The following is a 13106-nucleotide window of genomic DNA, read 5'->3' as shown; positions in this document are numbered from 1 at the left end:
AGCTTAACTGTGATTTCTGAATGAGAGAAAATAACATGTACATGAATGAGCCTGGTCACCAAGAGAATGTGAATTCCAAAGTAACTACAGGCTCTTATTTCCTGGCAGTAAACAGAGGGGAAGGGAAGATCCAATGTATGTTATTCTTCTGCTTTCCAGTCTCGTGGTCTCAGAAGAGAGAATTTCATCCTTGATTGTAATATGAGAATTCTGCTTCCACTGTGGTTGCTGCTAAAGACTGGAGAAAGGAAAGGGAAAAAAATGGATTTTTACCAAGAGAAATACTAGAAAAAGCTAGAAGCAGCTTAGATTCTGTCCTGTTACTAAAAGTGCTTTGCTGTTTTGGGGAATTCATAAGAACTCTTCAGGTAGTAGTAGTCTATATCCTAAATGTGTAGTAGCTCAATAGGTACATGACTTTATTACTTGTGCAATATTTATATGTAGCCGCACAAGTGAAAGAATCAGCGTGACATCTTTTTGAGGTAGAGAAGTATTCTTATTTCTGTGTGTTCAGAATCAAAGTGCAATGAATAAGTGACCTACCAAAGATTACAAAGGAAATTGGTAGCTGACCAAAAAGTAAACTTCAGATCTGTTTATACAAATCCTGTACTTTATCACCAACTGTTCTTTATTTTTGCCCCAAATACAGCAATCTATAAAATATTTACCTACTAATTATATGAAATTTAATAGCCTAATACTATGTAAAATGCAGTAACTGGAACTGAGATTTTGCTGCCAATATGGATTCCAGACATTGTGTAAGTGGTAACTTAATTGTAAGGTTTTATAGAAAAAAACACACTGAGAAGTTCCTGGTAGCAAAAAAACACCTTATTCACTTTTAGAACTAACAAAAATGCAAAATGAAAGAGGTTTATTAACTGAGAGTCAGAATCTGGCTGTTCCTATGATCAATTCTATTTATTAAAAAGAAATTATGTCATATTTTGTTGAGCAGATGTCCTCAGGTAATAGTTGATCATTATTCTTCACATGAGAAGTACACAGTGGGATTCCCTGGGAAACGGTCCCAGAATCTTGAAAGCAATCTACATGACTATGTGGATGAGCATGAATGAGGAGCTTCTGACAAAACTCAGACATAAAAAGGAAGCATACAAGCAGGGGAAGCAGGGACAGGTGACCCACGAGAAGTATAGACACTGTCTGAGTGTGCAGGGATGGGCTTAGGAAAGCCGAGGAACAAGAGTTGAATGTGGTAAGGGATGTGAAGGACTGCAAGAATGACTTCCACAGGTATATCAGAAATGAAATGAAGAGCTCCGCAGAATGGATGGAGGACCTGGTGGCAGGGGACATGGAGAAGCCTGAGGTACTCAGTGCTTCTCTATCATGGTCTTTACTACTAAGGCTTGCCTTCAGCATTCCCAGGTTCCTGAGACCAGAAGGAAGTATGGAGCAAGGAAGACTTGCTGGATCAGAGGAGGAGGATCAGGTTAGAGAACACTTAAACAAACTGGACATACAGGAGTCCGTGAACCCTACTGGGATGCACCCACAAGTGCTGAGAGAGCTGRCTGATGTCACTGTGAGGCCAGTCAATGATCTTTGAATGATCATGGCAAAAAGGGAAGGTTTTTTGAGGACTGGAAGAAAGCAGATGTTTACTGCTATCTTTGAGAAAGGCAAGGGAGAGGATTGGAGAGCTACAGTCCAGTAAGCTTCACCTTGATTCCTGGGAAAGTGAAGGAGCAGTTAATCTTCGAAACCGTTTCCAAACATATGAACTTGAAGGAGTTGACTGTAAATAGTCACAGTAGATTTATGAAGAGGAAATCTTGCCTGGYCAACCTGATAACCTTCTGCAACAAAGTGGCTAGCTTGATGAACAAGGGGAAAACAGTGGATGTTCTTCATCTTGATTTTAGCCAAGTTTTTGATGCTGTCTCTATAACATCTTTATAGACAAACGGAGAGAGTACTAGCTAGATAAATGGACAGTGAGGGGGATTAAAAACCAGCTGAACTGCCAGTCTCAAAAGGCTGTGATGAGTGGCACAAGCTCAGCTAAAGGCCAGTCACTAGCGCTGTCCTCCAGGGGCCAATACTCAGACCAGTATTGTTGAACAACTCCRTTAATAATCTGGATGGTGGGACAGAGTGCACCCTTGACAAGTTCACAGTGAAACTGRGATGAACAGTTGATACACCAGTTGTTTGTCCTGCAGTTCAGAGGGACCTCAACAGGCTGGAGAAATGGGCAGAGAGGAACCTCCTGGAGCTCAGTAGAGGGAAATGCCAGGTTCTGAACCTGAAAAGAAATAACCCTATTTACCAGTRCAGGCTGAGGTGTGACAGACTGAAAAGCTTTGCAAAAAAGGCCCTGGAGGTCCTTGTGGACAGCAAGTGACCATGAGCCAGCAATGTGCCCTTGCAGTAAAGGTCAGTGATATCCTGGCTTGCACTAGGAAGAGCATCTACAGCAGGTCAAGGGAGGTGATCCTTTCTCTCTGCTCAGCCCTGATGAGGCCACATCTGGAGTACTAAAAGCCCTGAACTGGAACTAGTACAGAAAAGACATGGACATACTGGAGAGAATCCAGTGAAGGGCCATGAAGAGACTGAGAGATCTTGGACTGTTTGGCCTGAAGAAGAGAAAGTTGAGGGRGATCTTACCAATGTGTGTAAGTACTGGATGAGAAAGAGTGAGGAAGATGGAGTCAGGCTCTCCTCAGTGGTATCCATTGAACAGACAAGAGGCAACAGGCACAGACTGAAATGCAAGAAATTATGTCTGCATATAATAAAACACTTTCACTCTGATGGTGGTTGAACCTTGGAACAGGTTGCCMAGAGAGGCTGTGGAATCTCCATCCCTGGAGATCTAAACCTGACTGGATCCAGTGCTGAGCAACCTGTTCTAGCTGACTCTGCTTGAGCCAGGGGCTTGGGCTAGATGAGGTCCCTTACAACCTCAAATACTATATGATTCTGTGATAACTGTGCTCCTTGATTCTGAATGTGTGTAATCTACACCAACAGAACACATAGTAATTAAAGAGTGCAAATATTAGAAAGGTTCTGTACGATTCCTTGCCTCAAAATGCTTTGTCATCCTGTAGCTTTGATGACTCCTGTCGTCATTCCCATCCGTAGGTGATTTTAGGAATGAGCTGAACTCAGCTTCTGAGTTTAAAATTCTGTACTCTTCAACTTTTTTTTTTCTCTCTCGTTCTAATGGAAAAGTATAGGGATTGTGAAATTCTTAAGTTCCAATTTTATTACTTCTGAAGTTGCTGTCATTCACAAACTCATTCGTGAACGAATTTTTTTTAAGAGGAAATGCCTCTTCTACTGAGATTCTCAATAAAATGATGAGAAATCTCAACCTGACTCTTCCAAAAGAGAGTAAAGACGGTGTTGTTTCGGTCTGGAGACCAAAGAACACACAATAACTGATCTGTTCTAGGTCACGCACAAATTAAGCGTAGTCAAAGCGGGAATAGATTTCAGGTCCATAGCATGTCCAACCCATATTTCTGTTTTCTCTAAGTGATGTAGATGAGAATCAATTATTTGAGTCTGTGGTGTGTAACCACTTGGCTCTCCAAAGTTTCTAAGGAACTAAACCTGTTCAGGAGCTTTGCAATGAAGCTGGAAATTCCAGTTTGTGAGTCTTTTCRTCAGAAAAGAATTTTCCATAGAATTCTATTCAGTTTTTGGCACTTTTTGTCACAAAAAAAGGATTCCCAGGCCCAAAGCAGAATGGGAAGGAATAGCCTCTGGCTATAGGGCACTCAGCTTCAGTGCAGGGACCCTCATTTAGCTCCGTGGCAAAACTGGTAGACTGTTACTTTGTTTGGGATGATGCGTTCTTTATCTGTTTCTCTTTTAGAATAACTTTCTTACAGAATTGGAAGGTGTCTGTTCTGTCCAAGTTGAAAAGCTGTGAAGCTTTTTGTGAATTTGTTTTAGTGTTTTGCCAGAACGTTGTCTTTCTAAGAATATGCYCTTCTGAAACATATTTGCAATAATATTGATGTTTCCTGAAATTGTATGTTTACAGATATTCTGTTTGAATTTTCTCGAYGAATGCTTTTTCTCTTTCCTAACTTATTTGTCAAAGGTCAGGGTATAGGTGTGCAGAATGCCTACGAGAAGGAAATTGGTTGTTCTCCAGCTTTCCCTGGGGGCTGACAAGCTTTAAGTTGTTCTGCGCAGGCTGTTTTCTAGCAAGCGTAGCTCCGACGAGTTCTGACGTCACCGGTGGAATTTGTTTAAACATTCTCACAGGCGAAAAAATTAAAACTGCAATAAGTAAAACACAGAAGGCTTGTTATGACAAGTTTAATTTAGAATTTCTTTTAAAGAAAGGATTGCTTAAAGTTTGCAGCAGTGCTTTATATATTTTTGTTCCATGCTGCTTTTCTAATTTCCTCAAATATCATATGCATAATAACAGTAGATAGAACTGTAGAAACAGTTTGCTTTTCTCTGCGGAAATGTAATGGGATTTTTTGCATTTGACTGTGGGAGGCATCTTATTTCTAATGGTTTATTTTGGACCTACACTACGTACACTTTATAGAACAGCAAATGTGTTGAGTATCGTTCCAAGTCCACACCAAGATCTAAATAACTCTGGTACAGAATAAAAGTCTTGCCAGCAGAATGATTTGACTATTTATTATAATTTTTCCATTTTTTTTCCAAGATACGTGCCATTTACATTCTTCTGTCTCAAAAAGTTAGACTTAGTTGTTTTACATCTTTCTGCTGGGAGCATGCGTAATTTAAAATGAACAGCTGTTGAAGCTCCAAACAGTAGCTGCAAAATATTAGTCTAAGACTGAAGTTAGCTCAGTTGGGAAATAACACCCAARCCCGTAGATCTTTGGCACTTAGTCAGTCCTACAGAGTGTTCTATCCTTTTTCAGTATTTTACAGCTGTCTCTTTCCCCTGCTTTGTGAGAACACAGTCTGAAATCAACATTTTGTACATGGATAGAAATTGAGAGTTTAAATACTTGAACTGCAGATAAAGGTGGTTTTCTGACTCTCATTCTAGTATTAAGTTTATAATTAAAATAGTTTTTTTAAATCAAATTGTACTGTTGCATTCTAATATGGTAATATCCTATTAATTTTTGATACATTGTATAACTTCTATATTAAAGATGTCTACCAAGTGAATATAACCTTACTATCAATATATTTTTATGACAGAAATTGCTCTGCAAATTCATGTTTGCTTCATGTTTTACTACTCTACCATACATTGTAAGTGTAGGAATCTGGAAGTCAGACTTTTTTTTTTTTTTTTGGTAATTTTAACAACAATAATGCAAAATCTGTTTCCTCAAAATAGGGCAAGATCAGAGTTGAGGGAAAAGTGCGCTACGTAAACTGTATAATTGCATTTATTTTGCATTACAGTTTCATTTAGGCTAGACTATGTTCACATAAAGGACGCCCCCCCCCCCAAAAAAAATACGGAATGTAAGGATAACTTTGGAAGACGCATTTTTATCATTACACAAAATTGTGATGCTTAATCGTCGGTTGGTATTGTGGTGGAGGGGGAAGTGGCTGGTCTTCATTCTCAGATTTTGGAAAGCTGTACTCCCAAACCTAGCTAGCCTTTTTTTTTTTTTTTTTCCCCCAACTGAGAGGATATAGCTGTTATCAACAGTGATGGACTGAGCGTATGCATTTTGCCGCTTCTTGTGATTTCTCTGTCACTGCTGGTATTTGGTTGTAACCGAGAGGTCACATTAGCAGTGCAGTCTGTGGCAACTCAGTTCAGGCAGCCCATGAAGTTGCTGAAGAGGTTACGCTGAGTGAGCAATATTTTTTAGTGCTTATTAAGATTTTCTTAAAATTGAAGCAATTCTATAGCCAATGTGATTACACTGATTTTCATTATTTTTTATTGTGAACCTTTTGAGCTGTATAAATTCATAGGTATTACATAGTTCATGGTTTGGTTTGGTTTTTCAAATGTCAGGCTTGCTTCACTACCATTAAGAATCCTCAACAGAAATGTAAGCTCGTACTGAGCACCTGATGAAGCTTTTATTCTCTGCAGATAAAATCTATTTTTATTTTGACATAATTAATGAAGTATCTGTCAGCATAAGTGGCAGGAATGAAAGCTGCTGTGCTGTGATTGTCAAGCAAACCGTGAGCTTGGAATTCCCAGGTCACAATTTTAATCCAAATTTGAGAGCTTGATTGTCACGTTCTTTAATAAGGAATGTCATTTTCTATCTAGTGAACACTTTGAATATTTTAAGGGGCTCTGAGTTAATAAGAGCTGCGAGACTGCCTAATAACGTAGTGAGGATTTTGTCTGTCTTTAGCCATGCCTGTGCAAACGAACAAAAGTCTCCACGATGTTCAAGCAGTCAAGGTTTGCTTTATTTCAGTAGTCACCTTTGGAAAGGCGCATCAGTCGGATCTCTTCTTTTTTCGGTTGTCTATCAACAATCCAAGTATTTATTATTACCGTAGATGAGGGCCAAGGTACATTTACAACCTCAGACATCAGACTCTAAAAATGGTTACTGTCAGATTAAGGGGAAAAAAAATCCAGCATCATAAATGTCCTGCTGGGTCAGACAGTATTTGCTATTTAACAGCGCAGTCGGAAAGGCGGTTAAGGAACAGCTCATGAGTTTGGCCATTAAGTAGTCCAGTCCCCTGGTACTTCTCCCTGGCATATTAAAGGGACCATATATGGAGATGCTGCCCTTGAATTTGTCTAATCCTTTTTCGGACTCGCTGTTACAGTCCACCTCTACAGCCCTCCGTGACAGCAAATTTCATAAAGTCACTACCTGCGGTGCGAAGGCATGCTGCGTTTTATCTTAATCGTGCTGCTCTCAGTACAGCCTCATCACCTGCCCCCTGGGTTTAATACTGTGGGATATGGTGAATAACAGCGCTGTATACTCCRTACGCCCTGCCTTAATGCTTTTGTAAGGTGCTCTTAAAATTGTTCTTTATCCCTTTAGTTTCCTGTTCACATTTGATTTGTGCTGTTCTACAGCCTTTCCTCTTCTCATGCTGGTTCTCATTCTCTGAAACTTCCTGATACTCTTCACTCTTCTGACACATTTTAAGCATTTATATTACATTATAACTAAAAATGAGTAGAGGGGGGAGTTATTTTCATCTCTAATCATTCCGTATTTKGCTTTGCAGTTGCCAATAATTTGTCTGTAGTCATGCTTACTCTTGTCTTCTCCAAGTTCAGCATCTTTTCTACTTTCTTTAGGTCTTAGAGCACCAGAAATACAGAATTTGACTATTGGGCAGATGTGGGGCTGTATAAAATGAGTGAATCAGAAGCAATATAATGTGATTCTCTTTGAAACAAAMTTAATTTTGAAATTTCAGGAGTGTTATACGGTATATTTTTAAAAATGTGTATATTTAAAAATACGTTTGTATAAAAGAAACTGCCTCTAACTTTTTAGTGATCAAAATATGCATACACCCCCCACTTCAGATTATTTTATGCAGAGTTACGTTAAACGTTCTTGGAAAATTGAACACTAACTTACRCCTTCTTAATTTTATGAAATGCATCTATTTTTTGCAAGAGATTTGGTAGGAAAATGCACTGCTGAGAAGCACTGTCGTGTTGCGACTGTGATGATGTGAATCATTTTCCTAGCTGTTAACGGTGAACGTAGTAAAGGTTCTTAGYGGTTAATTTTGTTCTGAGTTGAAAACACTGTCAAGCTTATCAATAATTAAAACTTTCTTTATTGTTGTAGTAGTTGCTTGGGTAATTGTAAGTCCTTGCTGTACGCCTGAAACTTTTGCTTTTATTAGAGCTGCATGCTTCTGGAGTGATGCTCTACGGCTGGGTTATGCAGGCTGTTGCAGGGGGAAGTCGGAGGTTTTGCTGAGCAGACGAGAGGTGATTCTGTAAACGTGTGAAGTGGCATGGGACTGTGGGATTTGCACATTAAGTTTCTCCTGATTTGCAGCAGGAAAGTAGTTAACGTAATTGGCAATGATTGTTGCTTGTGCTTCAGAGTTAATGTCCAGCTGAGATTAATTAGAAGAAGGTTTCTCRTATCAGAAGAGTGAGATCTGGGAGCAGAGTCTTAATTGCAGTTGAGAGAGGAACGGTAGTGCTTTCTGAAGGTGCAGCTGCAGCCTGAGCAGTGGATTTGAAAACTTTACCTGACCCAGCTGTATATAGCAATAGGCACCCAACGGGAGAGGTCCCCTCTGACCTGAAGTTGCTGTAAGAACCGTGACCTGCACGTAGGTTCAGGAAGGCGTTATTGGTAGATTAGCTAATGACGCAGTTGGCAATCTGAGGTTTCCTGCCTGTTTTTTGAGGCTAAGTGAAGTTAATGAAAGATATGGAGTTGAAACCTTGTGCTTGGCTGTGGTTTCTGCAGCTGTGGAATTGGCTGTGTTCGATGCTTAAACCTCAATCCCCCATATCCATTGGTGGTAAAAGGTAAACTTGGGGTACGTATTTCATGAAGTGCTTGTATTTCCTGGGGAAACGTTTACCAATCCAGTGTTTTTCTACTGTTTTAATACAAAAATACATTCTGTAGAGGCAGTATGGTGATTTGTTGCCGATTTTGAGTTAGTTTTGAGGGACTGACTTGCTAAAAAAAATTTAATTTGAAATATTAATTTGATCTTGGGGATACTGGGTGCAATAGGGGAAAAGGGCTTATGTAGGTATAAAAATGAGTTAATTTTAATCTTTAGGAAGCAAAAAGCTCAATAAAAGATTAATATTCTTTGACCACACTTTACAATTCCTGTGACTATTTGGTATAATGTAAATTCAGAGTTTGCTTAGTATGTGCCATGTGCAGTAGTGAACACGGATTCCCTTCCGTTTAGTCTTTTTTCTTTTTTTCCAGTAAGTCAGTGCGCACGGTGTACTTGGTGTCCTGTTTCCTTTGGAAGTGAATTCCCGTATTCTTCTTTTGAACCCTAACGCCCAAGTCTCGTACTCCCGCTCTGCGCGATGAACTTTGGCAGTGTCAGAGAGCCGTACGAAGCACAAGCGCTGCGTGGCTAYGACAAACAGCTTTGAATATGCCCTTATGTTTACAACGGCCTGGATTGCTAACTGACTAAATCTATTTATGCCATGTAAAAATAGCTTATCTTAGGATCTGATCAGGAATATTGCAGGCAATCATAAAATTGTGTGCTCTCTGCTCCCTTTCAGCAGGGAGTATTTGTGTCCTCGAAGCAGACATGGGTTTAAGCAGATTCGGGAACCGCAGGTAGCCGTGCGGGTACTGTTGTTAGCGGTGGGATTTTTATTATTTTTATTATTTTTATTATTTTTATTATTTTTATTATTTTTATTATTTTTATTATTTTTTCCTGGTTTGTGCCACCCTCCGTTGTTGCTCGCTCTGGCGTTCGCACTGTTGCGGCTGCCCAGATGACCGAATTATTTTGCGTTAATCACCTCGATGATTAGAGGCCTCACCGCTGCCTTTCCACGGTGCGCGCAAAGGTAGYGTTTTGCCAGCGTTGTCGTCATTTTAAAAATAACTGGGTGTAGTCCGGTTGTCTGGAGGATTAGTCCGAATTTAACGCGAATAGATACGAATTAAAATCGCCAATTTTATACAACATACCATATATTTAAAGACTMAGCTTTCATCTATGTGCTTACCCGTTCAGATATACTTACCTGTTGTCTGCTGTCTTTTCATGTGTTTTTCAGACAAGCATAAAAGAAGGATTACTACTGAAGCAAACCAGTTCTTTCCAGAGGTGGAAGAAGCGTTATTTCAAGCTTCGCGGTCGTACCCTCTACTATGCTAAGGATTCCAAGGTAATTTTGTGATGCTACCATCGAATGCTGYATGCTGGAGAAGGCAATTTTATTTAGGTTTATAACTGTAATAATAATTCAATGGTATGCTAGTGATTGCCTGCTTTTCTTTTTTTTTTTAAAAAAAGTATATGTGAGATGTAGTGTGCTAAATTACCTTTAACCAAGGAAGGCTGGTGCTTCCCCTTATCTCTTTTTCTTTTTTTAAAAAAGGTTCTTTTAATTTTTTTAGACTACTTAGAAAAATAATACATTGCTCTGAGTGTTGTTTTAGGGGCATGGGCTCTCGCAGACAAATCTTAGATTCCAAAATATAGTCATCCATAAGCTGCTTTTTTCTTTTTTTTTCTTTTTTTTTTTTTTTCTTTTTTTCTTTAAAAAAAGCTATTCCTCTGCTGAAGCACTGAAAGGAAGAGCCCTTTGGTCTTCCCTTCGTGTTCATGAGCTGTCGTGAGTTAGCGGGAGCTGTCTAATCCTTTGCCAGAGGCTGGGGTGTCTAGAGATGACATCTGTTTCTCTTCCTGGACCAGCAAAAAATAGGAGTGGTAAGGGATCTCCTGAGGCCCTTGAGCTCCATTTCCTCCTCTTACAGCACCATACTGGAGATTTGAGTTCATAAAGTTAGAGTTGCATCCTGAAACTGGTTAGTTCATTTGCATTTCGTTACTGTGGCTCTTTCTGCTTTAGTGTGTTTATGGTACACACTACAACTGAATCGACTAGAAAAAAGAAAAAATCTTCAAATGAGATTTTAAAGCAATATTTTGGGGAGCCATTTAGGATTTTTACACTCTTTAGCTGATTAGATAAAGAACAGAACTTTGTTTAGAGGACATATAGGAGGTTTTATCACCTCGGCAGTCCTGTCTTTTTTATTTTCCTCCAATTTCTATTTCTCTTTTTATTTTCCCGTTGGAATGGACATGAGGAAATGAAAGCACTGAATATAAAGCTTACTTGAAAGGGGTCTCGGGCAGTATTTGATGTTTTTGTGTTCTTTTCCATTCACAGTCTCTAATATTTGATGAAGTTGACCTGTCAGATGCCAGTGTAGCTGAATCAAGCACAAAAAATGTCAACAACAGCTTCACGGTATGGAACAATTATAATGGTGGTCTTGAAATCTGTAGATAGACTGTTATGAAGAAAATCAAGACTCCTATGAATAGCTTCTCATTTCCCTCCATTTGAAAATAAAATGCCCTTTATTTGGAAGTGGCATAATTTATAACGTGACAGTATCATGTCAGCTATTGATAATTTTGTGTCAGTTAACTCTTTTTTTTTTTTTAAGCAGAATGTAGTAATTCTTTCATTGCTAACCATATCCCTGTATTTTTAGAAGCTTCTAAGTCATATGAAAAACTGTCTTCACGGTTGTACCTTGATTTTTTTTTTTTTTTTTTTTGACAATGGTACGAGAAACAAAGGTGCTCATAAAACACACTTGCAAACTTTATGTAAACAGAGATGTTACACGCAGTTCTTGACATTTATTGTTTAACCTCATTGTTGGAACTGTGATAACATCTGACTCTGTTGCTATGCTCATTCTTAACCTCTGGGAAAGTAAATTCGATGAACAAGAAYTAGCTATGAGGAAGACTGGGTAAACTTGCCCTCTTGAAGGTCATGAGTTCTTCCACTAGCTGCAGTAGTGTTAATTTTCTTTATTTACAGATGCTATTATTCTTTAAAAAGTTGATACTGCATTTTCCTGAAGATTTGAATGGTCACAGGTGTCTATGTTGTCAAGTGTTGCCATTTCTCTTGGAGATGGTCCCAATGCAAGCCTCAGAGCTTGTAGGTTGTGGCTCCAGGTGTTTCTCAGACAGCTACTGGAGTAATCAGAGCACTGGAATGATGTGTTCCCCTTAGCATAGATGGGCTGGCACGCTATATCAGTAAAAGTTTATTTGCTGACTAAATATGACATTAAAAACACTAATTTGGCCCACTCAAATGAGTGGGTCCCTGCGTGATGTGCTAGCTTACCATCTGGAAGGTTTCTGTGGCTTAGAAACTCCACTTTGGACTTTCTCTTGTCCAGATTTGAAGCCGTTGTTCCGGTGTCGGGTTAGTTGAGGCGTAACGAGGCATGCCAGGGCTCTTAGCTGAGGATCCCAACAGAGTCGTGATTGTCACTTGTTATTCGGGAAGGGATATAAGACTTGGCATCCCCAGGAGACCTAAATCTCTTTCACTGTTGTCTCTATGATGGGAATAAAGAAAATTAATAAAACCCTGGGTATAATATTACCAGTCACAGAATCAGTCAGATGTTCCTGCTTATACGCGAACTTTTGCATGGAGAAGAAAGGTAGTGTATCTTTGGATTTTTTTCTTCTTTTCTTGTTATTTCTTATAATATTTGGTATTTTGATATCCTTTAGGATCATGTAGGCCCACTCGCTTTATTGTTCTTCACCAAAGATGTGTTTTGTAATTAGTATCAAGATTTCCGTGGAAGGAAGTAGTGATAAATAGATCTTGGGGCCAAAGCTTTAAAAGCTGTGGTGATGCTATTTATTTTCATGTCCTAGGTATTTCAGAACAAACAGTGTTTTCAGTAAGGAGTATCAGAATTCATGTCGAAAAATTATTTGGGTTTATAGTTCTCCTGGATTGAAGTGTCAGCTGACTGTGAAATATGGTAATAGTTGTCATCTCTTTTAATCTTTTGGCTTCTTCCTTTGTGTTTCCCTAACCCGGTCTCCAAGCAACACAGCTCAGTGGAGTGAGATATCTCTGGCCTTGCCTGTGCTGGTTTGGAGAGGGGTAGGGTAGCTTTCTAGCAATACTCATTAAAAATAAAAAGAAACAATCCTTTTCATGGTCTCCCTCCCCCCCTCCCCCATCTTATAAAAAGAAAAACCAGAAAGAAAACGGAATTCTAAGAAAGATTGGATTAAAGTGCTCTGCTAGCATTGCAGTTGTTTAAAAAAAGTGGAAAATGAATCCTGAACTTTTGCTTTCTGTAGTTAATGTGTTCCTCTCGATTTCTTATCCTAGTAGAGAATATTGTTAACACAAACTTGCATGGAATAGAGGCCAAACAACCGTATTTCAAGAAAAATAAATTTTCATGAAAATTCATAAGAAGTATAGATATTTCTTTAAACATGCCCTTATCATTAAAAAAAAAAAGTACACCACGTTTCATTCCTCTCTCCAATCTCCCAACCCCACAACTTGTTATGAAAGTACTCTTTTGCCTTCCGTTGCCCCTTCTGGTTGTCTCAGGTTGGAGACAGTTGTGTGTGTCAAGGTTTTCCATGCTCTTTCTTTGGATAAA

The 13106-nt window shown here is 39.1% G+C and overlaps 1 protein-coding gene across 3 annotated transcripts in view; it reads left to right on the top strand.

The window, feature by feature from the left end:
* Positions 1–1980: 1980 nt before the first annotated feature.
* The window catches only part of DGKH (diacylglycerol kinase eta), an 81392-nt gene continuing 70266 nt past the window's right edge, over positions 1981–13106 (top strand). For 2 of the 3 annotated variants that reach the window (XM_085309458.1, XM_085309456.1), the window contains exons 1-4: positions 1981–2654; positions 9701–9811; positions 10823–10903; positions 12081–12131. In XM_085309458.1, the coding sequence (XP_085165584.1) occupies positions 2583–2654; positions 9701–9811; positions 10823–10903; positions 12081–12131 (315 nt within the window). In that variant the 5' untranslated portion in view covers positions 1981–2582. The remainder of the gene's footprint in view (positions 2655–9700; positions 9812–10822; positions 10904–12080; positions 12132–13106) is intronic. The other variant, XM_085309457.1, reaches the window with a different exon arrangement.

The sequence above is a fragment of the Rhea americana genome, unplaced genomic scaffold (genome assembly GCF_003343005.1).
Source record: "Rhea americana isolate MKP2758 unplaced genomic scaffold, rheAme1 scaffold_3, whole genome shotgun sequence".
Classification (NCBI taxonomy): Eukaryota; Metazoa; Chordata; class Aves; order Rheiformes; family Rheidae; genus Rhea; species Rhea americana.
Note: the sequence above shows the minus strand (reverse complement) of the source record. Positions and strands in the feature narration are given on the sequence as shown.